This window comes from Rhincodon typus, chromosome 11 (genome assembly GCF_021869965.1).
Source record: "Rhincodon typus isolate 14 chromosome 11, sRhiTyp1.1, whole genome shotgun sequence".
Taxonomy (NCBI): Eukaryota; Metazoa; Chordata; class Chondrichthyes; order Orectolobiformes; family Rhincodontidae; genus Rhincodon; species Rhincodon typus.
In genome coordinates, this window is record NC_063342.1 from 42,422,515 (window position 1) to 42,446,657 (window position 24,143).

At 39.1% G+C, this 24,143-nt stretch overlaps 1 protein-coding gene across 1 annotated transcript in view; it reads left to right on the forward strand.

Annotated features, from left to right (window-relative positions):
- Positions 1-513: 513 nt before the first annotated feature.
- rpgra (retinitis pigmentosa GTPase regulator a) overlaps positions 514-24,143 on the forward strand; it is a 97,499-nt gene continuing 73,869 nt past the window's right edge. Inside the window, 5 exon segments of the mRNA XM_048603147.1 lie at positions 514-596; positions 12,531-12,656; positions 14,882-14,974; positions 19,156-19,218; positions 21,291-21,449. Coding sequence (XP_048459104.1) covers positions 557-596; positions 12,531-12,656; positions 14,882-14,974; positions 19,156-19,218; positions 21,291-21,449 — 481 coding nt within the window. The 5' untranslated portion in view covers positions 514-556.

Sequence of the window (24,143 nt, forward strand, 5' to 3'; positions counted from 1 at the left end):
CCCTTTTAATCTTTCGGCTTGTACATCCTCATTGCTTTCTACCTCCGTCTTAGCAATGGGATAAAGTATTTGCTAAAACTCGCTTTCAAAGCCACGTCTCTTTCCAGTTCTGAAGAAGTCAGAAAAGCTAACACATTCTTTCTCCACAGATGCTGCACTCTGTTTATTTGTTTCAGATTTCCAGCAACCCGCAGTACTTTATCCCTTCTCTAAGCACTTAATTACTGTTTCTCTGCTGTCTGCCTTTCCGGTTGCTATCCTCTCGCCAGAAACCACAAAAACGGACAGGCCAGGCACTTGCTCTTGCAGATCGATCACTCGCGGGGTTCGTGCTCCTGGGTTTGAGAGAGGGAGCAAGGTTGGGAGCTGCGATCCCGGGTGCGACCTCAGTGCGGCGCTGGCGTCCCGGGTTGTTGCAGTTAAGCCATGCGGCCGCGGGGTGCCGCTGCCGAGGCGGGTTCTTTGTTCGGTTGTCAATGGCAGGCCGGTTTGTTTACTTCCGGGTTGGTGACCCGCTCCACGCGAGCCCCGGAGCCCCGGAGCTGGTGCTAGGGACATGGCGGCGGAGCCCGAGTCCGAGGGGGAGGAGGTGCCGGGTGAGTGAGTCAGTCTGTCAGTCACAGGCATGAGTGAAATATTAGTGAAGTGTTTGGAGGAGGGAAACAGAAGGAGTTCACAAGGTGAGAGGGGAGAGAGTGAGACTTCCCAATGTGAACAGTCTGTCTGAGGAAAATGGAAGGGCCAGTCAGTTATTGGACATTTGGAATGATTCTTACGTTAGGCAGCGACTGACAGGATTTAATGCAACTATTGCTATAGCCAGAAATTATTGTACACACTGGTAGGAATGACATTTTTAGGGAAACGATTAAAGCGTACAGAGTACAGATTTAAAAAAAACCTTAAAAGTAGTAATTTCTGGTTTACTCCCAATGCCAAACTCAAATGAGGGAAGGACCAAAAGGTTAAAGGAGATAAATCAATGGCTGAAGAGCTGGTGTATTGTTCAGAATTCAAGTTTTTGGGCAACTGGAATGTCTTTTGGGATAGAGAAAACCTGTTCAAAAAGGGATGGATCTAACCTAAACTAGAAAGGGGCCAATATCTTAGCAGGGAGATTTGCTCATTCCGTTAAGGGAGACTTTATATGCTAGAGAGGGGGAGTGGAGGAATTCTAAGTAGCATTGTAAACAGAAGGATTGATGGGGAAGGTTCTGAATGTGAGGAGAGCACATTCGTTAGAAAGGAAACACAACAAAGAGTCAGAGTATGTAGTAACACTGAAGAGCTAAATTGCATTTATTTCAATGCAAGGGGTCTTGCAGGTAAGGCTGCAAGATGATTTCAGGGTATGTTAAAGAACCTCTGATTGGGATGTCATAACTATTACAGAAACTTGGCTGAGAGATGGACAAGACTGGAAGATCAATGTTCTGGGTTTTAGATGCCAGAGGAAGGATAGAAAAGGAGGCAAGAATGTGGGGAGTGGCATTTTTCATTAAGGAATACATTATGGCTGTTAGCAGGGAAGATATATGGGTAGAAATTACAAATAAGAAAGGAAAGATTACTTTGATGGGATTGTACAATAGGACCCCCAATAGTAGGAGGGAATCTGAGAAAAAAATATGTAGGGAGATCTCAGATATATGTAAGCATAATTAGGGTGAAATAATGGGGGATTTTAATTTTCCAAACATTGACTGGGCTACCATAGTGTTAAAAGTTTAGATGGTGAAGAATTTATCAAATGTGATCAAGAAAATTTTCAAGAATATTTGGATGCTCCTACTAGAGATGGAGCAAAACTACATCTTTTGGGCAATAAGGCAGGGCAGGTGACTGAAGTAAAAGTGGGCAAACACTTTGGGTCTAGTGATCATAATTTTATTGTTTCAAAATGGTTATTAAAAAGAATAAGCCTTCCATAAAAGTTAAAGTTTTTAATTGGAGTAATGCAAATTTTAATGGTATGGGACATAAACTTTCAAAAGTTGATTGGTGTAGACTGTTCACAGGTGAAAGGATATCTGACAAGTGGGAGGTGTTCAAGAGTGTGATGACGAGAGTTCAGAGGCATTTTGTTCCTGTTAGAGTGAAGCTTAAGGCTGGTAAGACTACGGAACCACGGATGAATAAAGATATTGAGGTTGCAGTCAAGAATAAAAGAGAATCTTATTTTAGATATCGACAACTTGGTTCAGTTGAATCTCTTAATCAATATGAAGAGTGTAAGGGCATTCGTAAGAGAGAAATCAGGAAGGCAAAGAAGGGATATGAGATAGCATTGGCAGATAAAGTTAAGGATAATCCAAAGAGATTCCATAAATACAATAGGAGTAAGAGGGTAACTAGAGAGAGGGTAGGACCTCTTAAAGATCAAGGAGATCGACTTTGTGTTGTACGTCAGAAGATGGGAGAGATACAAAATAAATATGTTGCATCAGTTTTAGCTGTGGAGAAAGAAATGGATTCTGGAGAATGCAGAGAAATAAACTTTGATGTTTTAAAAACAGTTTATATTACAGAAGAGGAAGTTTGGGAGATCTTAGAGAATATAAAGGTGGATAAATCTCCAGGATCTGATCTAATGTATTCCAGAATATTGTGGGGAGTAAGGGAGGAAATTACGAGACCCAGTGCAGAAATAATTGCATTATTTATAACTACGGGTGAGGTGCCTGATTATTGGAGGGTGGCTAATGTTGTACCTTTGTTTAAGAAAGGTTCAAGGAAAAACCGGGGAGCTATAGACCTGTGAGTCTGATTTTGGTTAGGGGTAAATTGTTGGAGGTGATTATAAAATACAGGATTTATGGACATTTAGAGAGGTTGAAATTGATTAGGGATAGTCAGCAGCGTTTTGTGCGAGGAAAATCATGTTTCACAAACTTGAGTGAGTTTATTGAGGAATTTACCAAAAAGCTTGATAATGACAGAGCAGTAGATGTTGTTTTTCGGATTTTGGTAAACCCTTTGACAAGGTTCCACATGGTGGGCTAATTAATAAAGTTAGGTCACATGGGATTCGGAGTGAGCTTGCCAATTGGATACATAATGGGCTTAATGGCAGGAGACAGAGAGTAACGGTGGAGGAATGCTTTTCGGACTGGAGGCCTGTGACCAGCGGTGTTCTGGGTCCTCTTTTGTTTATCATTTATATAAATGATTTGAATGAGAATATAGGAGGCATGGTTAGTGAATTTGTGGACGACACCAAAATTGATGGCATATTCAACAGTGAAGAAGATTATCTAAGATTACAAAGGGATCTTGGTCAAATGGGTTAATGGGCTGAAAAAATGGCAGATGGAGTTCAATCTGGATATATGCGAGGTATTGCATTTTGGTACAACAAACAAGGGTAGGGCTTATACAATTAGTGGTAGGACCTTGGATAGTGTTGTAGAACTGTGATATAGGAGTTCAGATATGTAATTCTTTGAAGTTTACATCACGTATAGATGATTAAAAATGCATTTGGCATGCTTGCCTTCATTGCTCTGTCCTTTGAGTATAGGAGTTGAGAAGTCATGTTGAGGTTGTACAGGACATTGTTGAGGCCTCTTCTGGAATACTGTGTCTCTTTCTGGTCACCCAGTTATAGGAAGGATATTATTAAGTTGGAGAGGGTTCAGAAGGGATTTACCAGGATATTGCTGGGTATGGAAGGTTTGAGTTATAAAGAAAAGCTGGATAGACTGTGACTTCTTTCACTGGAGCATAGAAGGTTGACATGCAACCTGATAGAAATTCATAAAATAACGAGAGGTATAGATAGAGTTAATGGTAGTTGTCTTTTCCTGAGGATGGGGGATTTCAAGATGAGGGGCACATATTTAAAGTGAGAGGAGAGAGATTTTAAAAAGACATGAGGCAAATTTCTTGTACAGAGGGTGGTTCGTGTGTGGAATGAACGTCCTGAGGAAGTGGTGGATGCGGGTACAATTACAACATTTAAAAGACACTTGGATGGATGCATGAGTAGGAAAGGTTTGGAGGGACTAGTTTGGTTTGGGATGATGTTTGGCATGGGTTGGTTGGACCGAAGGATCTGTTTCCATGCTGTATGACTGTATAACAGCACAGAAAGGAGGCCAATCAGCCCATCAGCTCTTCCCCACCCCCAACCCGAACCCGAACCCGAACCTGAACCTGAACCCACTGCTCTTTCCCCATAACTCTGTTCCGCTCCAAAAGAATTTTATCAATCTGAATCCACCAGCCCTTCCCCCTGGCCAGGGTATCCCAATTTCTAATCACTTGCTGCGTTTGAAAGGTATTGCCTCACATCACTAATGAAGTCACGCCTCCAGTTCATGGCTTGCACAAAGTTGTAAACTTTTGGATTTTGGGTAAATCGTCAGCAGGAGGAAGATTTTCCACTGCCCATGGTGAAATTGCTCTTCATATTTTTCCACTAATATATAATAGCAAATTACTTTCATCAGTAAAGTCAAATACAGGTGACATGATGCTGTGATATGTGTCATGTATATGTGAAAAACAGCCAATTTTTTTGCAAATATGTTATGATGAAATGTAGATTTATAATTTTATTCTTTTCATAATCCAGAGATTATTAAAACATTGGATTAACCAATATTATTTGATTTACTAATTTGTGCTCTCCTTGTGGTACAAGTGCTTGCAATTGGGTTTACACGCACATTGTACAGACACTATTTATACCATCTGTGTAGCCTGAGAAACAATAGTCCAGTTTCTCATTCACTTGTTTTGCTGTCTTCATATCACCCTCAACTTGAGAATTTCTTAATTGGATGGGCTGAATTTCATGCTGCTGGACCAGTGTTCTACCTCTCTGGTCCTGGTTTCTGCTCTGGTCCTCACTTACTTACGTGTTGAAAATTTGAAGATGGGTAAAATTACATGTCTGAAGTGAATTTGTAATCATTACTAATTAAGTCAGTTGAGTTGAAGGCTACATGTTTGAGCATAACTGGTGACTAATTGACCTAACAGTCAAATCTAATTCAACCATGATGGTCTCTTCAGCTGAAACACTTTAGAATCAGTGTGGAGAATGATGTAGAAACAGAGAAAATGTGAGCCTTTTGACCCATTGAGCCTGCTCTGTGACCCAACATGATAATGATTCTTCATTAAACTTGGTACCCTGCTCCCCCTTTCTTCCCATTCCCTAAGAACTATACTGAGGGAAAGGCGATGGCCTGGTGGTATTATCACTGGACTGTTAATTCAAAGACCCAGATAATGTTCTGGGGACCTGGGTTCAAATCCCACCATGGCAGATGGTGGAACTTGAATTTGATAAATATCTGGAATTAAGAATCTAATGATGACCATGAATCCATTGTTGAGTGTCAGGAAAAACCCATCTGGTTCACTAATGCCCTCTAGGGAAACTAAGCAAACTGCCATCCTTACCTGATCTGGCCTACATGTGACTCCAGACCCACAGGAATGTGGTCCCGGTTGACTCTTAACTACCCTCTGGGCAATTAGGGATGGGCAATAAATGCTGGTCCAGCCAGAGACGCCCCTCATCCCGTGAATGAATAAAGAAAAAAGAAACTTAATTCCTTTACAACATCAATGTTTCAGCCTCGATTGTTTTCGGTGGCAGAGAATTCCACAGGCTCACTGCTGTCTGGATGAAGAAATATCTTATCTTAGTCCTAAATGGTCTACGCTGCTTCCTTAAACTGAGAGGCCTGGTCTGGACTCCTTGATCATTAGGAGCAGCTTTCCTGCATTTACCCTGTCTAGTCCTGTTAGAAGTTTATAGATTTTGATGGGATCCTCTCTCATTCTTTTAAATTTTATTGAATGTAATCCTGGTTGGTCATGTCTGTCTTCTTATGTCAGTTCTATCATCGAGTAAATCATCATTGCAGTCCCTCCATGGCTAGAACATCCTTCCTCAAAAAGGAGGCCAAAACTGCATACAGTACTCCGGATGTGGTCTCACCAAAGCCCTGTGCAATTGCAGTAAAACATCCTTGCTCCTGCACTCGACTCCTCGTGCTGTGAGGGCCAACATACCGTTTGCCTTCTTCACCGCCTGCCACACCTGCATACATTTTTTTGTGACTGGCGTACAGGATACTCAAGTCTCGTTGCACCTCCACTTTCCCAATCTAGTTCAATTTGGGTAATAATTAGCCTTCCTGTTTTTGCTATCAAGGTGGATAGCCACATTTATCCACATTATCCACTCACTCAATATCCAAATCTCACTGAATATTCCTCCTCACAGCTCACCCAACTCAGGAGAAAAGATAACTTTTCTCCATTTCTCCAATACTAATTATCTCCTTACATTTCTCTTTGGTTCTCCCTCTACTCCAGTTTTAAGCATCAAGTGTGAGGAATTCATGGACTTCTTTGTCATCCAGAGAGAAACTCATTTTTCTCCCTCTGTTTCTGTCCTTGTACTTTTTTTTAAATTCCTCGATAGAATTTGGACTTCTCTGGCAAGATCATCGTTTGTTACTTTTTCCATAATTTCTTTTGAACTGAATGACTTAATGGGCCATTTCAGAGTCATCACAAGAAGCCAAACTTTCTTCTAGTCTGAACTCTTTTATGTCCTTTCTGTTCAGTCAGAGAATTTTGTAGCACAAATATATTATCTGGAATTGCTGATTGAAGCAAGAATGGCTAAATATCTTTAGCCAGTTATTTATAAAAAAAACTCAGCATTGTTTCCTTGCTTTTGTACTTTTGGCTTCTGTTTCTAAAGCATGTATGCTTTGTTCATTTGTCCTGTCAACTGTAAAGATTTGTTTATGAGAACCTCTTGGTCTCTCACTTCCTGTACCTCTTTATTTTGTAACATTTTATCTTGCCTCTCCTCAATCTGTCTTTCAATTTGCATCATTTCACACTTCTGCCATTGAATGTTCTTTACCACTTGTCTACTCATTTGACCTGTAATGTCCTCACTTTACTCATCCATTTGACCATTAAAGACAAACTACGTAGACCTGTGCCTCACCACACCCTTCATCTTTAATGGTCAAGTATACAAACAGACCAATGGCACACTAATGGGATCACCCATCTCAGGACTCATTGCAGAAGCAGTCATGCAAAGACTAGAACACACCACCCTCCCCAGCATTCAACCTAAACTGTGGATCCAGTACGTAGACAACACATTTGTCATTATTAAATGCAACAAACTGGAAGAGACCCACAACCGCGTCAACAGCGTATTTGCAGAGATTAAATTCACAAGAGAAGAAGAAAACAACAATCAGCTTCTGTTTCTGGATGTCAGAGTTGAGCGTATGACCAGCAGGGAGTTCCAAACTTTAGTATACGGAAAAGCAACCCACACTGATCAAATACTCAACTTCCACAGCAATGACCCCAATGTCCACAAGCTGCATTAGGACACTATTTAAATGGGCCGCGACTCACTGCAACACTCCAGAACGACGCAGGAAAAAGGAAGAACACCTATACAAAATCTTTGCTATGAATGGATATCTCTGGAACTTCATCTTCAGATGACTACTAAACAGACAACAGCAAGAGGACACGGTATACCCTAACACACTGGCCATACTGCCCTACATCAAAAACATATCAGAACTGACAACAACACTCCTAAGACCACTAGGAATCATGGTGGCACACAAGCCCACACCCACTCTATGACAAACACTCACAAGGATTAAAGACCCCATTCCCACAACATGCAGAACCAACGTGGTTAAGAAAATACCATGCAACAACTGCCACAAACATTACATCGGACAGACAGGAAGGAAACTAGCAATCAGAATACATGAACATTAGCTAGCAGCAAAACGACACAACAAACTTTCCTTAATATCTGTACACTCAGACAATGAAGGCCATCAGTTTAACTGGGACAAGGTAACCATAGTAGCCCAAGCCAAACATAGACATGCACGGGAATTCCTAGAGGCATGGTTCTCAAGCCGTAATGCAATCAACAAACATATTGAATTGGACCCCATATGCAAACCCATACAGATCAAAACCAGAAATGACACCACTCACCCTAACGGACCAGACAGTATAAATTCCAAGCAGAGGCCTCACTGATGATGTTACCTGGCACAGTGCCGAAACATCTGAATGAAAACAAGCCAGCTCAGCGAGCAAGTCAACAACATCAGCTAGCTTATTTTCCTGCACCTGAGTGAGAGAATCATTTCCTTGAGAGTTAATTATTAGAAAAATCAAAGGAGATTTCTTTCTACCAACACAGATACACACGCAGTATCCACCTAACTCCTTAATTTGCCTGATTTTTAACACTGCTGAAAGTTGCAATCATGATACTGTCATTTGTATTGCATGTTAATATATTAGTTCAGTGGAGTTCTTGCAATGCAGTGGTAGTGTTTCAAACTCTGAGGCAGGAGGCCTAGGCCTGCACTAGATCTGTGTCATAGCACATTTGAATGGGTTGACTTTTTAAAAAAAAATCGGCTGAGCTCTGTCCTCCCTTGTTTTTAGAGAAAAAAAATACTGGTTGAAGCAAGAATGGCCTCAGAATGATTGATTAGTTCTGTAGTCTTTTAATGTACTTATTGATAAAATCAAACAAATGTTAATAACTTGTGTTTTGCTTGAGGGTAACATGAACTCCTTGGCGTATAGGACTATTTCTACAGCATATTATCTGGCATGATTTTTTTCAAGAAAGAAAATATGGGTTAGCTTATAACATAGGTTGTTGTACTGTTTGTAAAATCTAGCTGATGCAGAATGGTTGCTGTGTTTGCTTAACAACAGTTACTGCACTTCAAAGCAATTAAATGCATGGTAAAGCATGTTGAGACATTTCATGTGATGAGCCTGTATGCAAATACCACTTATTTTTAAGTGACAGAACTTTGTTGGCATGTTAGCATTCTGCTCAAGAGAAATCAAGGATCCATTTTGTTGACCAGTATGCACAGTTTTTGAGCAACTGAAATCTTAATTGTGTAGGTGGTGAATTTGTGGTCTACAACACCTTATTAGAGCTTTCGTCTGAGCATCTGAGAAGGAATCCTATTCAAATTGCCTTTCTCTTTAAACCCATGATTTATCAAATCTAACGCATCTGTTATGGATTAAGGGGAATTCTATGTAGGGAGAGAAAAATGCAGTATATATGATGGGTCAGAAATCAGTCAGTAACTGCAATTTTAAAGTTGCAGAATAATTTACTGTAAATGCATTTTCCATGGTCTGATCTTGGAACATTCTGCATCTGAAAGCAGTGTTGGTTTTTGCATTTATACTCTCAATGCCAGTGCTACCTTAGCACCATTTCTCTTAACTCCATGGTTGCTTATTAATCAGACTGTTTATTAAATATTCAGTACTTGATGTGCAGAAATTTGCTCCTTACAGTTAAGGCTGAATCAAAGGGTTTCCTCTGGGTGCCCCGGTTTCCTCCCACAGTCCAAAGTTGTGAGGGCTAAGGGGATTGGCTGTGCTCAATTGCCCTTAGTGTTGAGTGATGTATAGATTAGGTAGTTTAAAGGGGGATGGGTCTGGGCGGGATGCTGTGAGGTTCGGTGTGGACTGGTTGGGCCGAAGGGCCTGTTTCCACGCTGTAGGGATTCTATGATTCTATGATTCTTAAGTATTGAAATAACTTTAAAGCTGTTGTCTTCAGTCCCGACTGCAAACTTCAGTCCATTGCTACTGACTTCATCCCTCTCCCTGGCAACTGTCTGAGATGAAACCAGACTGACCACAACCTTGGTGTCACATGCAATCCCTGGATGCACTTCATAACACACATCCCTCTAATCAGTAAGGTCAAATATTTCTACCTTCATCTGAAGACTTTTTTTTCCCACAAAGGGTAACTGACCTGTTACAAACTTCTACATTGTATCCAAGCATGCACATTCGGTGTATAATGAAACTTACAGAAAATAAAATCTCCACCTGTCTGCCTACAAATCATATGTTCTGTGTCGCAAGTTTAAGTAACACTTTCCCTGTCCGTATTTATCATGGAAATAAGTATTTAAAAAAAGTATTTATAATAGAAACCTGTAAGTAAATGCTTGTCATTGTCAGAGTTGCAAGAACCAGCTGTTCAACGTGGCTGCGTTCATTCATCCAGTTGTGTTTTTTAACCGATCTTGAGCTCTGTCTACTGCCTTGTCATTTTTACTCAATTTCAGCGAGGCTTTTCATTTTGAATTTGTAAATTTAAATAGTTCATCACCCACCTCATTAGCCACCCGTTTACTCTCCTTGTAGGCTGTATTGTTGTGCCATGTTCTGCTGCTCGCTATTTCATGTTCCTAATTGACTCCCTGCTCCCTCATTCAATTCTTGGATTGCCTTTTGACTTTCAAACACACCACATGACACTATTTTTGCCTGTACCAATTAACTTGTGGTTTCAGCATTCAAGTGTGGCAGTGAAAGACACTGTCCGTGGCAGTAAGAACCAGAAAGTAACTAGAAAAATTGACAATCAGGAAACAGAAACACCAAAGAACTAGCCTGGCAGCATTTTGTGGCCGGGAGTCAAGTGCAAGGTTGGTGGTGGCAAATCCATTCGCTATAGAGTGAGGAACAGCGAGATAGTTGTTTGAGAGCGAGATGCTGTGGTGGATGAAATAGGACGTGAGTGTCTGGAGTACTAGTTTCTGAGAAACTAATGAGGAAAATGAAAGGGTTTGCATAAGCCTCTACCATCTGGCTTCATGCTACCTATTTATCCACTTCTTCCTAGGTTCTGACTCAGGTAGATTGAAGCAAAAAGAGAGAACAAGAGCTCGTCATTATCATAGAATCCCTACAGTGTGGAAACAGGCCCTTGGCCCAACAAGTCCACACCGACCCATGGAGCATCCCACCCAGACCCATCCCCCTATAACCCACCTAATCTACACATCCTTGAACACTTTGGACAATTTAGCATGGCCAATGCACCTAGCCTGCACATCTTTGGATTGTGGGAGGAAACCAGAGCACCCGGAGGAAACCCACACAGACACTGGGAGAATGTGCAAACTCCACACAGACAGTCGCCCGAGGGTGGACTCGAACCTGGGTCCCTGGTGCTGTGAGGCTGCAGTGCTTTTATAGAAGGTGAAGAATGCAGGATAAAGCAGCAAGTGAATTATGTGAACAGGAATGCACTGTTCAGAACCTGTCCTTGCAAACTGTGCTTGAAATTTTTCTTCAACTATTTTTGCCTCAAGGTCTCTAAATTTTCCGACTGGTTGTCCATCGTTCAGTAATGGATGAATAGAAGTTTTGTCCAAATAAATTTTGGGAAGACTAAAGCCACTGGCTTTTGTCCCGAATCCAATTTCCATTTCATAGCCATTGATCCTCCGTCGCACTTGACTCCCGGCCACAAAATGCTGTCAGGCTAGTTCTTTGGTGTTTCTGTTTCCTGATTGTCAATTTTTCTAGTTACTTTCTGGTTCTCACTGCCATGGACAGTGCCTTTTACTGTCACACTTGAATACTGAAACCATAAGGCTGAAACAGTCTGCAATCAAGGTAATTGCATTAACTGCTGAGATGAACCACCAATCACAACTACACCTTCCTAAGACTGCCTATTTCCTCCTCCTTAATATTGCCAATTTCGCTTCCTGCTTCAGCTTATTTGCTGCTGCATCTCTCATCTTGGACTTTACTGCTTGTGAATTGTAAGAGACAAGTTCACTTCTAACTGGCCTCCTATCTTCCAAACCCCATAAATATGATGTCATCCATACCTCTGCTCCCATGTCCTAATTTGCACCAGTGCTTCTTTATCCATTATGCCTGTCCTTATTGTGCTACTTGGCTCCCAGTTGAACAACTCTATACGTTTTCTCTCAGTGTCTTCGTGATTTAACTAAATAGGTTTAATGTGTAGTTCAGACATCTTTGCTACCAGCTCTGATGAAGAGTCATCTAGATTTGAAACGTTAGCTTGCTTTCTGTCCACGGATGCTGCCTGACCCGCTGTGATCTCCGGCATTTGTTGCTTTCAGTAGAGCTTCCAGCATCTGCAGTAATTTGCTCCTCCTCGACTATTGTCAGGTCTTGTGTGAAGAAGGCATGTAGTGTTCACATATGCTGCCTGGCCTTTTTCTTGTGATAAGTGCTTCCAAGGTTGACATATGAATTGCAGCAGCATTGAAATTTTCCTTGATGTTGAAAACCATTCTAAAAGCACAAAGAACTGGACAATCAGTTTTACTGCTGTCTTCCTGATCTCCCCGCTACTGCCAAAGGCTATCTCAAGCAGTTGGTGGTTCATCACAGCAGTTAATGCAATTGCCTTGATCGCCCATTTCCAGTCATTGATAAGGCCATCACTTCCATTGGATGTCTGGCTCTAGATAATGCACTTAAATCAAAATTACAAAATTTATGAAAGGTAACATAAGTATTGGAACATCTTGGGCCATTAGTAGAACTCTTTTAGTCCCTGGTTGTGACTAGAAATTTGTCAATTTTGGAAAATTAATTCATTCCATGCCAATGTTAAAACACATTGTTGATTAAAAATAAATAGTTCATATAATTTATTTTACTTTCAGATTCTGGAGCTGTTTTTACATTTGGTAAAAGCAAATTCTCAGACAATGTTCCCAGTAAGTTCTGGCTAAAAAATGACAAAGCTATCTCAATCAGTTGTGGGGATGAGCATACGGCATTTGTAACTGGTAAGTCATTGATTTCAATGTGGCATTCACTTAATTATTTCCCTGTATGCAAAGACGGGAAAGAATTGCTTTGCTTCAGTTGTTCAGTTGGGGCAACCGATAAGGATCACAGAAATAAAGCTAGATTTTGATTGATGCAGCATTCTTTGTAAAAATAAAAATCCATGTGATGTTTCCAGACAGACAGTGCCCATCAAAGGTTATTGTGAAAAATAAAAGCTCATATTGTAGGGATAGCATATTGGCTTGAATAGAAGATTTGCTAGTTAACAGGAAGCAAGGAATAGTCATTTTTAGGTCTTTTTCAGGTAGGCCAATTGTAATGAATGTTGTGCCACTGGGATCTTGTACCTTGTCTGTTTACAATATATATATAAACTACTTGGATGAAGAGACGGAACATATAGTTGCCAAATTTGCTGACTGCACCAAGTTAGGTAGGAAAGTAAATATGAAGAGGACATAAGGAGACTACAAAAAAAATACGCAGTTTAAGTGAGTGAGCAAAGATCTGGCAAATAGAGTATAATGTGTGTAGATGTGAAATTGTTTACTTTGGCAGGAAGAATAATAAAGGAGTATATTACCTACATGGTAAGAGATTGCAGAGCTCTGAGATGCAGAGGATCTGGTTGCCCTTGTGCATGAACCACAAAAGTTAAAATGCAAGTACAACAAATCATTAAGAAGCTAATCAAGTATTAATATTTATTGCAAGGGGAATTCAATACAGAAATAGGGAGGTTATGCTTCAGTTATATAGGACATTGTGAAACGATGTCTGTAGTACTGTGCACAGTAGTGGCTACCTTATTTAAGGAAGTTTGAGTGTATTTGAAACAGTTCAGAGAAGGTTTACTAGTCCATTGTCTGGAATGGGGTATTGTCTTATGAAGAAGGGTTGGACAGGCTAGGCTTGGACATGCTGCAGTTTAAAAGAATAAGAAACAACTTCATTGAAACATAAAAGATCCCGAGGAGTCTTGACATGGTAGATGTGAAGAAGATGTTCCCTATAATGGAAGGACTTAGAACTAGGGTCTCCGTTTAAAAATCAGGGTTCACCCATTTAAAACAAAAATGATTTCAGAGATAGTAGGAACTGCAGATGCTGGAGAATCTGAGATAACAAAGTGTAGAGCTGGATGAACACAGCAGGCCGAGCAGGAAGAAATGGTCTTCAGCCCATTTCTGAAGAAGGGTCTAGGCCCGAAACGTCAGCCTTCCTGCTCCTCTGATGCTGCTTGGCATGCTGTGTTCATCCAGCTCTACACCTTGTTATCTCTAAAACAAAAATGAGATGACTTTTTTTCTCAGGTTTGAGTCTTTGGAACTCCCTTCCTGAGAAGGTGGTGGAAGCAGAGTCTGTGAATAGTTTAAAACCGGAGGCAGATAGATTTTTGTAAACATGGGGGTGAAAAGTTATCAGAGATCAACAGGAATATGGATTTGAGGTTACAATTTGATTAGCCAGGGTTTTATTGAATAACTGAGCTGAAGGAAATGAATGGCCTTCTGCTCCTAATTTGTCTGTATGCTCATGTATATTTGTTGAATATTTTATCCCAGGCTTCCACTGAGACTCAATTGTATTTTCATGGAGATGATGCATGTGATTTTTTTTTTCTGATTCTATTCTAAAGAGAATTACTTATCCTTTCAATATGACACTGCTTGTATCGATAAATTCAACATCTCATTCTGTGAGATTCCAGCCTCAGGGTGGGTGTCTGTGTGGAGTGTGCACATTGTCCCCATGTCTGTGTGGGTTTCCTCCAGGTGATTTGGTTTCCTCGTACAGTCCAAAGGTGTGCAGGTTAGGTGGGTTGACCATGCTAAATTGCTCATAGTATCCAGGGATGTGCAGGCTATTTGGATTAGCTATGGGAAATGTGGGGTTACAGGGTTACGTAGGAGGATAATTCTGGGTGGGATGCTCTTTGGAGGGTCATTGTGGACTTGATGGGCTGAATGGCCTGCTTCCACACTATAGGGATTCTATGAAAAGTAGATGGGCTGGCTTTGATGAACATCTGTTCAGGGGTTACAAATACCTGGCTTTTTCCACCTTTTATTACTTACAAAATAATCCAGATATGAAACACAGAAATAAACAAACAGATCAGATCTTATATGTTATAAGATGTTGTAACATTTATATTCTGGGAAACAATGTCAAGTATGGCTTTCAAAAACACATTCACGAATATTGCTTTCTTTGACAGAAAATGGCAAGTTATATATCTTTGGGAGCAACAACTGGGGTCAACTAGGTTTGGGAACAAAGAACACCATCAACAAACCCACTTGTGTGAAAGGTAAATTATTTTGTCCAGACTTCTCTGTACCCCCACAACATTCATGTTTCTTGATTCTGTAATTTTTAGTCATATATCTAGTACATATGCTGTGTGAGTTTCTTTCTGCAATTCGTGTTCTTTTACAAAACCGCTACCACTTTGTTTCACCAAATTTGTTTTGACTTTACTTGGTTGTAAGTTGTCCAATAATGCAAGACATTGTAATATGAAAATATGAGAACTCATGTTTAAATCAATGTCATACTGCACCTACCACAGCTTCCAGTGGTGACATAATACAAGTATCAATACTTCTTCATTTTGTTAACACCTTTTAATGATTTCTCCAGAGGTAATCCACTTTGGAAAAGCACCATTATTATAAAATCCTCTACATCGAGCAGACAAAATGCAGACTGGGTGGCCACATTGTGGAATATCTCCAGTGAGTCTGCAAGCATGACCCTGACCTTCCTTTCTACGTCAATACACCATATTGGTCTAATGCTCTCATTTCTGTTTTAGGTCTGTTGCAGTGTTCCAGCAAAGCCCAATGCAAGCTAGGGAAACAGCATCAAATTTTCTGTTTAGGTGCTTTGCTGCCTCCTGAGCTCAACATTGAGTTCAATAGCCACAGAACATGAACTCTGTCTCCCACATTTTTGCATCCCCTACCTTATACTCCAGCATCTGGTTTTCTTGGTTGGCTTTCAGCATAAATTACCCATGTTCTGTCATTAACAACCTGCTGTGAGTACCTACTGAGATCCAGAACCTTTTCTCTACAACCATTACCTTTTGTTCTGTGACACCTGTGATCTTTAATTTCCCGCACTTTCTCAATCTCTTTTGACCTTCTGTTTCGTTTCTTCCTCCCAATCTTTTTCTGCAGAAAGAAACATCACTTTTCCATCACTCTTTTAGTCCCAAAGAAGTCATATTGGATTTAAAACATTATCCCTGTTTCTCTTCCCACAGATACTGCCAGACCTGCTGAGTATTCCTCGCTATTTCAGCAGAAATTAATGGTCAAGTTCAGGATGAAATAAACAAAGAATTAAAAGCATACTTTTTGGAACCATTTGCAGTGGTATGTTTATAATTCTCAGTTTATGTCATTCTGAACCTGAACATTGATTGCCATTGACAATTGAAACTCAGCAGGCCTGATAGCATCTGTGAAGATAAAAGCAGAGTTAACATTTTGAGTCCAATGCAACTTTTCCTCAAAACCCCACTCAGGGAGCATGAATTTAGATCCCATTGTGGCAGTTCATTGAGTAAAATATCTGTCATCTATTTAATTCATTCACAGGATGTAGGTGTTGCTGGCTATTATTGGCCTTTCCCTAATTGTCAGGCACATTTGTGTGGGTCTGGAGTCACAATAGGCTAGACTGGGTAAAGGCTGCAGGTACCTTCACTAAAAGACATTCGTAAATCAGAGGGTTTTTCTGACAATTGTTTCATGGTCATCATTAGAATCTTAATTTCAAACTTTTATTGGATTCAAATTCCACCATCTGTTCTGGAAGAATTTGAACTTGGGTTCCCAGAACAAGACTTGGGTCTCCGGATTCATAGTCTGGCGATAACACCACTAAGCCATTGCCTCCCTCAATTGAAAGTCGCCTCAGTAATCGTGACCATGAAACCATTCTTGATTTTTTTCTAAAAATCAATCCAGTTCATGAATGCCCTTTAAAGAAGGAAATGTGCCATCCTTACTTGGAGTAGCTTGTGTTCGTCTCTTAACTGTCCTTTGAAATAGCCTGGCAAGCCATTGCAGATGGTTAAGAAATACTGGCCTTGCCAATGACTTCAACATCCCTTGAAAATAATAGATTTTAAATGAAGATTTAAAGCAGTGTGACAATCAGATCATTTACAAAGGAAAATATCTGGGTGTATGTTATTCTACCTAAATGATAATGATACAGAAGCACTTGATGGAACAGACGTTACAAGGAACAAGAGGGAAACAATGGATAAGATGAGAACATGAGTTATTCTTATTAGCTTAATGAAAATAGGTATGGAACAGTCAAGTTAATATTCATTGTACAGATTTGAGTTTTAAAATTTAGGCCAGAAATGCAAATTTGTCACATAGAGAGAATGAGAAATTTTTAACACTGACAATTTACAATAAGTATATTGATTTGTAAACACGTTAGGTCCAGTTCTTAGTTGTTTGGATTTCCAAACCAAACTCATTATTTGTAGTTGTGACTGTTTCCTCTTAATTGCATGTTTAAGTACTGCTGCAAGTGCTATATATTTAATAAACCTATGGCACCTGATTTCAGTTTTTAAAAACCATTGTGATTTGTGGAATAATAATAAATAATAGCCCCATTTCTAACACTGTCATGTCCTTGGAATTCTTTTGGGTACTTTTGAGTCAATGAATTGCATAATTATGATAAGGCATTTAGCAGCAGATAAGCTACAGCAGGAACAAAGTTGGGCCTGGTGGAAGTAGGCAGTCCTGGTGATAATGTAATTATGTGGTCAGAAGCTCATTTCAGGGTTGAATGCATTAGTAAACTTACTGGTCTGATCTTGTCTGCTTCAACCCAAAGTATTTGCTAGAAAGAAGAATGGAGTTGGTAGTTGGGAATGGAGTTTGTGGCATAAACTAAGGTTAAATAAAAGATATTCCTCTTATTATAAATTTATAGATTTATGAGGATGTAATTGAGACCATTTAAGGGCACAAAGGGGCTTGAAATGATGAATAACTAAAAATAACAAGCATATACGAATATTTGTTTCAATGATGTAATTGCTAGTGGAGACATGAGTTGCTTGTAATCCATCACAGCATCTAGAATGAAACTTCATGGCAATGATTTAATTTGCATGACTGTCACAGGTAAGCATAAGTGCTCAAAACCAATAAATCCCTCAGGTTGGATATTATAATAGCATAATTGATAAGTGGGGCTGTGAACATAATGTGTAAACTATCAATCATTAGAAATGTGTTATTGAATCCCAAACTGCAAATAAACCAATATGGTACCTATTTTTAAGAAAAGCAATGAAAATGCTAGTCTCGCATCGGTTTCAGACAAAATAATGGAGCTAATGTGGTAATCTTTGGCAGATAGCATACTTTCAGGAAGGAACAGGCAGGAAACACAGTGATATGGACTACGTGCAAGCAGATGGGAATAGTTTGGAATGGGATCATGGGTTGTACAGACATGTGGGCCAAAGGTTGGTCTTTTTTAAGAAAGTGACAATTCTGGTCAGTGTTGGAAAGTCATCTGGCATTTTAATCCTCGACTTTTAGAAAGTACATGATACTGTAATTAGAGTGAAAAAATTGAAAGTTTTCTTTTTTTTGGAAAGACAGCAAAGATAGCAGTGAAGGATTACCATTGACAATTGAAACTCTGCAGGCCTGCCAGGCCAGGTCTGTGGCTAAACTGTGTAAAGGCAGCAGTTTCCTTCACTAAAGGACATTAGTGAACCAGGTGGGTTTGTCTGACATTAGTTTCATGGTCATCATTGGAGTCTTAATTTCAAACTTTTATTGGATTCAAGTTCCACCATCTGCTGTGGCAGAATTTGAATGTGGGTTTCCAGAACATGACGTAGATCTCTGAGGGATGAAAGATGTAGAGTCGATGCCACTGGATAAGGAAGGTTGAATGTATACAAAGCATCTCAAGAAAAGTTATCGGATCATTAGGAGCTTTCATATGAGGGAGTAGAAGAGTTGGTGGTGGATCCATAGATGAGGAAGCTTTAGTAAGGGAAATGGAGGAGAAGTTATGAAATGAAGAATGTGGAGATCACAGCATATCTTGTAGAAGATGAATATAAAGTTGTAGTTAGCAAAAGTCATAAACAAAACAAAGTGGATGTTCAGCATCTGCTTTAAATTGATATATCAGGGATGCTGTGTTTCCTTGTAATTAATACCATAAATCTCTTGAATCAGGCCTGTGCAAGAAGTGTTATACTCATGCTCTCAAACTGTTGGAAGTAGAGCAATAGTCTGAGATCTGTTTATTTCTTATTTGCAAGAGTTCAATGTATTTGCATCAAAAACAAAGTATCATGCAAAGAAAATCAACTGCTGCACATGAACAAAATTATTTTTAAAACATTTTGATGTAGTTTTATCTATTGCAGTTTTTACATGAGAACAGAATTTTGTATTGAATTTTTTTTTTCTCTTTCAGCATTGAAATCAGAGAAGGTGAAGCTCACTGCCTGTGGGCGAAACCATACATTAGTTTGCACCGGTATGTTGGTTACCAGGTGATGCTGGTTTTTCAATTACATCATTGTTAATATGAATGTTTCAAATTATACTTATGTAATTTAGTTTGCAAAAATAAGTGAAATGTGTCATGAATTTTGTAATATGTTACAATTATTATGTTCATGTTCACTTTCTGGCTACTTTATTTTTATATTAAAAATTCAAATGTGAACATTTATTATAGAAACTGCCTATGTAAAACTTTCATACTGTATCTGCAAGCTCCCACTGATAGTGGTGCTCTAGCACATCAGTTTTGGAACTCCAAATTCTTCAGCCCGTACTGAAAAGGAGCACCATCTGTTCTAATAACTTAGCTTCCCAATTTTCTCAATATCTATAACATTATATATATATATATGGAAGCTGCTATATACCCTGTCCATACGACTTGATTTATTTTGCTGTGCTTTGTATACACTTTCAGTTTTTGCCATCATGAATTCTTGACATCTACATTCTTAGTAGGATTTGCCTGCAATCTAGCTACCGCATGTTGTGCGGATAAATGTTGTAATCTCTCAAAGATCTTTCACCACTTTGTTTGTTGGTAATATTGCACAAGAATGGCAGTGAGCATTTGAACAGGGCAGGATATTTTGGATGTAGATTTTTCCTGCCCAACCATTTTGTGCACCCAGGAGTGTAAATGGGCTGGAAGTTGTCTGGGCTCCCTGAATTCCTTTCAGCAGCCTCAAAATTGAGGCCAAGTGTGAAGTGGCCCCATTAAGGTCCTCACTTGGGACAACGGCAGGCTGGATGCCCTAGGCCTGACCTGCTGCACCTAAAGTTGTGGATAAATTGAAGGTGAACGGGGAGGGTGCTGGGAAGGCCACCTCAGAGCCCTACATTGGTTGATTGTAAATTCTGCCTGGGAAATTTTAAGATCCAGCCATTTTCATTTAGCGTAAATTTTTGGTTTATATGCAGAGACTATTTATGTCTAGAAGTGTCCTTTTTTGACACATTTTGTGTTCTCTTGATTTGTGCCCTCTTTCATCTTGGGCTTCTCCTGGGATGTGCCAATGGTGCATACCCAGCTTTCTCCCCTGGTCATTCAATTATTAACATGTTACCCAGGATTCTTGCACAAACCATTGAGGATGACAATGGAGTAAGGTTAAAGAAACTCTCTGCAGATTAGAGACTGGTAACTATCCAGAAGACAAGAGATTAACATTGCCAGGTTGATAGAGCAAGTGGGAATATTCTGAGACACTCATGTAGCATTTAGCAGTTACTTGGTTGGTTTTAATATAACATCATTAGCGATACGTCTCCAAATCAATCATTAATAAGATGAAAGGAATCTGAAAAGAAAGTGCATTACTTATTTTTTAAAGCATTAATAATTTGTATTTTTTTAGCTTTTCATTCCTCTGCAACTTTGCAATCGTGATTACCTTTATTTATAATTGGACCTACCTGTATAAACCTGTAATTACTTCTGTGTTTAAAACAGATATTGAATTACATCTGTGTTACATCAGTTCATTTAGGCTCTTTGAGTTCAACCTCTTTTGTACTGCAGAATACGTATGACCTAGTTTGCAATGCCATTGCAGATTAACCAGCACGGAAATGAATTTTGTCTGTTTCATCTGGACCTAATGTTCTGGAAAATCATCAATGTGGAATAGATTTCTGGCAGTAATCTGTTTGTTTGTAATTGGAGCACATCCTGTAGTTTGTTTTAGCAACCTGTTTTGTCTTGTACAACCAATGAAGACCAACTTAGAATTAACAGTCATTTCTGGCTGGGCTAAAATGGCCATTTTATGCAGTTCCTTTTAATTAAAACAAAATTTGGCTGGAAGTGGGTATAACAGCTTTTACATTTTTGAATGTCAGCTTTCACAATTTTGGATCAGTGATTATAATCAAATTCTGTGTTTGATTTTTAGAACCTTGTTTTTTTTTGGTTTCCTCAATTCCTCCCTTTGTTGATTTTACCTGTGCTAAACATGGTTTATCATAAAGACTTAAAAATCATAAATGGAGTTGAAATGGATTGTGCATAATTTTAAGACCTGACCAATATATCTATTGCAGAACAAGGAAATGTTTATGCTGCTGGTGACAACAGTGAAGGACAGTTAGGCCTGGGACATACTGAGGAAAGAACTGCATTTCAATGCGTAGAGTTCTTCACAAATCAGAAAAAAATCAAACATCTGGCAGCTGGATCAAACATCTCGGCAGCTTTAACAGGTAAGGGATTTTGAAAGCATTGAGGCTTAATGTGCATAATTAACAATTTAAATTATAATCAGGACATTCCTATAATCAGGGGATAGGTTGGGATGCTGTTTGGCAGGTTGTTGCACGCTTGATGGGCTGAATGACCTCTATCTACATTGTAGGGATTCTATGATTCTACTTCAGGATAGTTGTACATATATTGTCTCTTCAAAATATTCCCTTCCGTTACAGATTTTACTGTATGATCCTTGGTACGCCCATTATGTCTGAAAGTGTCCAGGCTGCATCCAATGCTATGTTCTAATTTTCAAACCTGAAGTAAATCCTAGGATCAAATGTAATAAAAAGAGAAAATTCTGGAGAAATAGAGCAGACTTGGCAGTATCTGTGGAGAGAGAAACAGAGTTAATATTTTGAATCTCTGCTTCAGAACACATTGGATCTGACGTAGACTCATACTGGACTCGAAACGTTAATTGTTTCTTTCTCCACAGATGCTATGATGTGGAGGTGCTGGGGTTGGACAAAGTCAGAAGTCACATGACACGAGGTTGTAGTTCAACAGGTTTGTTTGAAATCACAAGCTTCGGAGCACTGCTCCTTCACCTGATGAAGCGCTGCGGAAGCTTGTGATTTCAAATAAATTTGTTGGACTAAACCTGGTGTTGTGTGACTTCTGACTTTGACCACAGATGCTCTCAGACCTACTGAGTCCCTCTGTTTTTATTTCAAATTTGCAGCATCCACATTGTTTTGCTTTTATCTCAAGATCAACTGTATTTTTTTCTTGCCCTCAAAGATAAATTACTGTGCTGTTGCAAGTCAGCCCATGGAACAATGTACTTGCAGAACACCAGTATACTGTTTGACCTGTGGTGTCCGAGCTATGACTTTACTAAAGCAATGTGAAACTACTTCAAGTTCTGATGAAATCGGCAACTGTTTCTCTTCTTGCACTTGCTGCCAGACATGGCTTAAATGCTTTCCAGTATTTTGATTTGAATTCAAAACTTGCTGCCAATTTTTTGCTTTGACCAATAGCCTTGTGTTTTTCCTTCAAATACTTGTTTCCCTGCCCTTAACAGATGTGATTCACTGCTTTAACCACTTCTTTAGGCAAAGCAATTCATGTGCTCATAACAGTTTACAAATTTCTCAATCCCCTTGTGACAAGTTTAAATTAATGGTTACTTGTTTTTGCTATTGAACTAGGCAAGCAATATTTGTTTATTCACTCCATGGAAAACCTACATGGTTAAAACAAAAAGGGATTATTAAATCTCTTAGCTTGTATGCTGATCTCGTTAATATATGCCTCTGCTATATTAACTGTAATTCCTCATCCCTTGCATCATCTTGGTGACTTTGTCTAACGTGAGCTTTATGGTTTTAATTTCCTTTTTATAATGAGTAAAATGTACAGTAGAACTTCAGTACAATCTCCTTGCTCCCTGTGCTTTGACTTTATTTTTAAAAATTGAAGTTGTTTTTAAGGAAGTAGTTTTGCACCCATAAATCTCTCTGCTCTACCATCCACTTCCACAGAGCCTTTACTCCCATTCTTAAATCTTCTTCCCAAAATTCACCATTTCATACTTCTGAACTCCGCATCATCAACAAATTTCAAGATTGTGCCCCATAAACCTATCTTCAAATCCTGATCCCCAAGGTATACTACTTACAAACACAGAACAGTGTTTTGAAGATTCACACAAAACTTGAAATATTAACTCTGTTTCTCTCTCCACGGATGCTGCTAAACCTATTATGTTTCTTCAATGTTCTCTGTTTCAGATTTTAAGCACTCACAGCATTTTGCCATTACACTGCTTACAAACTTTTCTCCAGTCCTAACAAAAACAGTTAATTATAACCATTTATTTACTTCTTGTTAATCAACTATATGTTCATATTGTTACATTTCTCTTACTTAGCATTTGGCATTTTAAAATAATAATACAATCTTTCCAGTTTCAGTAATGAGTTGACAAACTTTGAAATAATTCTTACTATTTGTATACTGATAGCTCATTCATTTGATTATCAAAACCTCTGAAGAGGAAATTTGGCAGAATGATTCACCATGATCATTTCATCTTGGAAACTTAGGTTTGAATCCATCTTAAACTAATGAGACAACCAGCTCCTCTTTCAGTCCTGGCTGAAAGATCTTGATTGATGTAAATTTGGCAGTCTTAAACCAGCTCCTTATGAAATTCACGAACATAATCTGCTGTTTTCATTCAGAAAGGTCATGGTAATGTGTTGTAAAGAGTGCAGTCACAGTTCACTTATAGCACTGTTATGCTGACGGGTTGTGGTATCAAAACAAAACTGAGTGAGACTTTGTAAAGGCAGGTGTCTCATTCTGCTTCCCATAAAAATCAGCTTGGACCTTGATGTTTGTTTTACAAGTCACATTTATTGTCAGTATAAAGTGATTCTGACATCACACCATATTAAACTTGTTGGGTGTGAATGCAGTGTTAAACAATCTGTGGAATGAGACCTTCTGTCTTTTGAAACTACCAAATGTTCATTGCAACTGAACTGAAGGATTTTAACATTACAAATAATGGTTATTGAGACCACATGATGTCAGACCCACAACTGCTTCATAGTGATAGGTTTCTGGTATGTTGTTTCAGAAGATTTAAATTGCCATTTTGAAAATGATTATTTATAATGTGCATTTAAAATGGT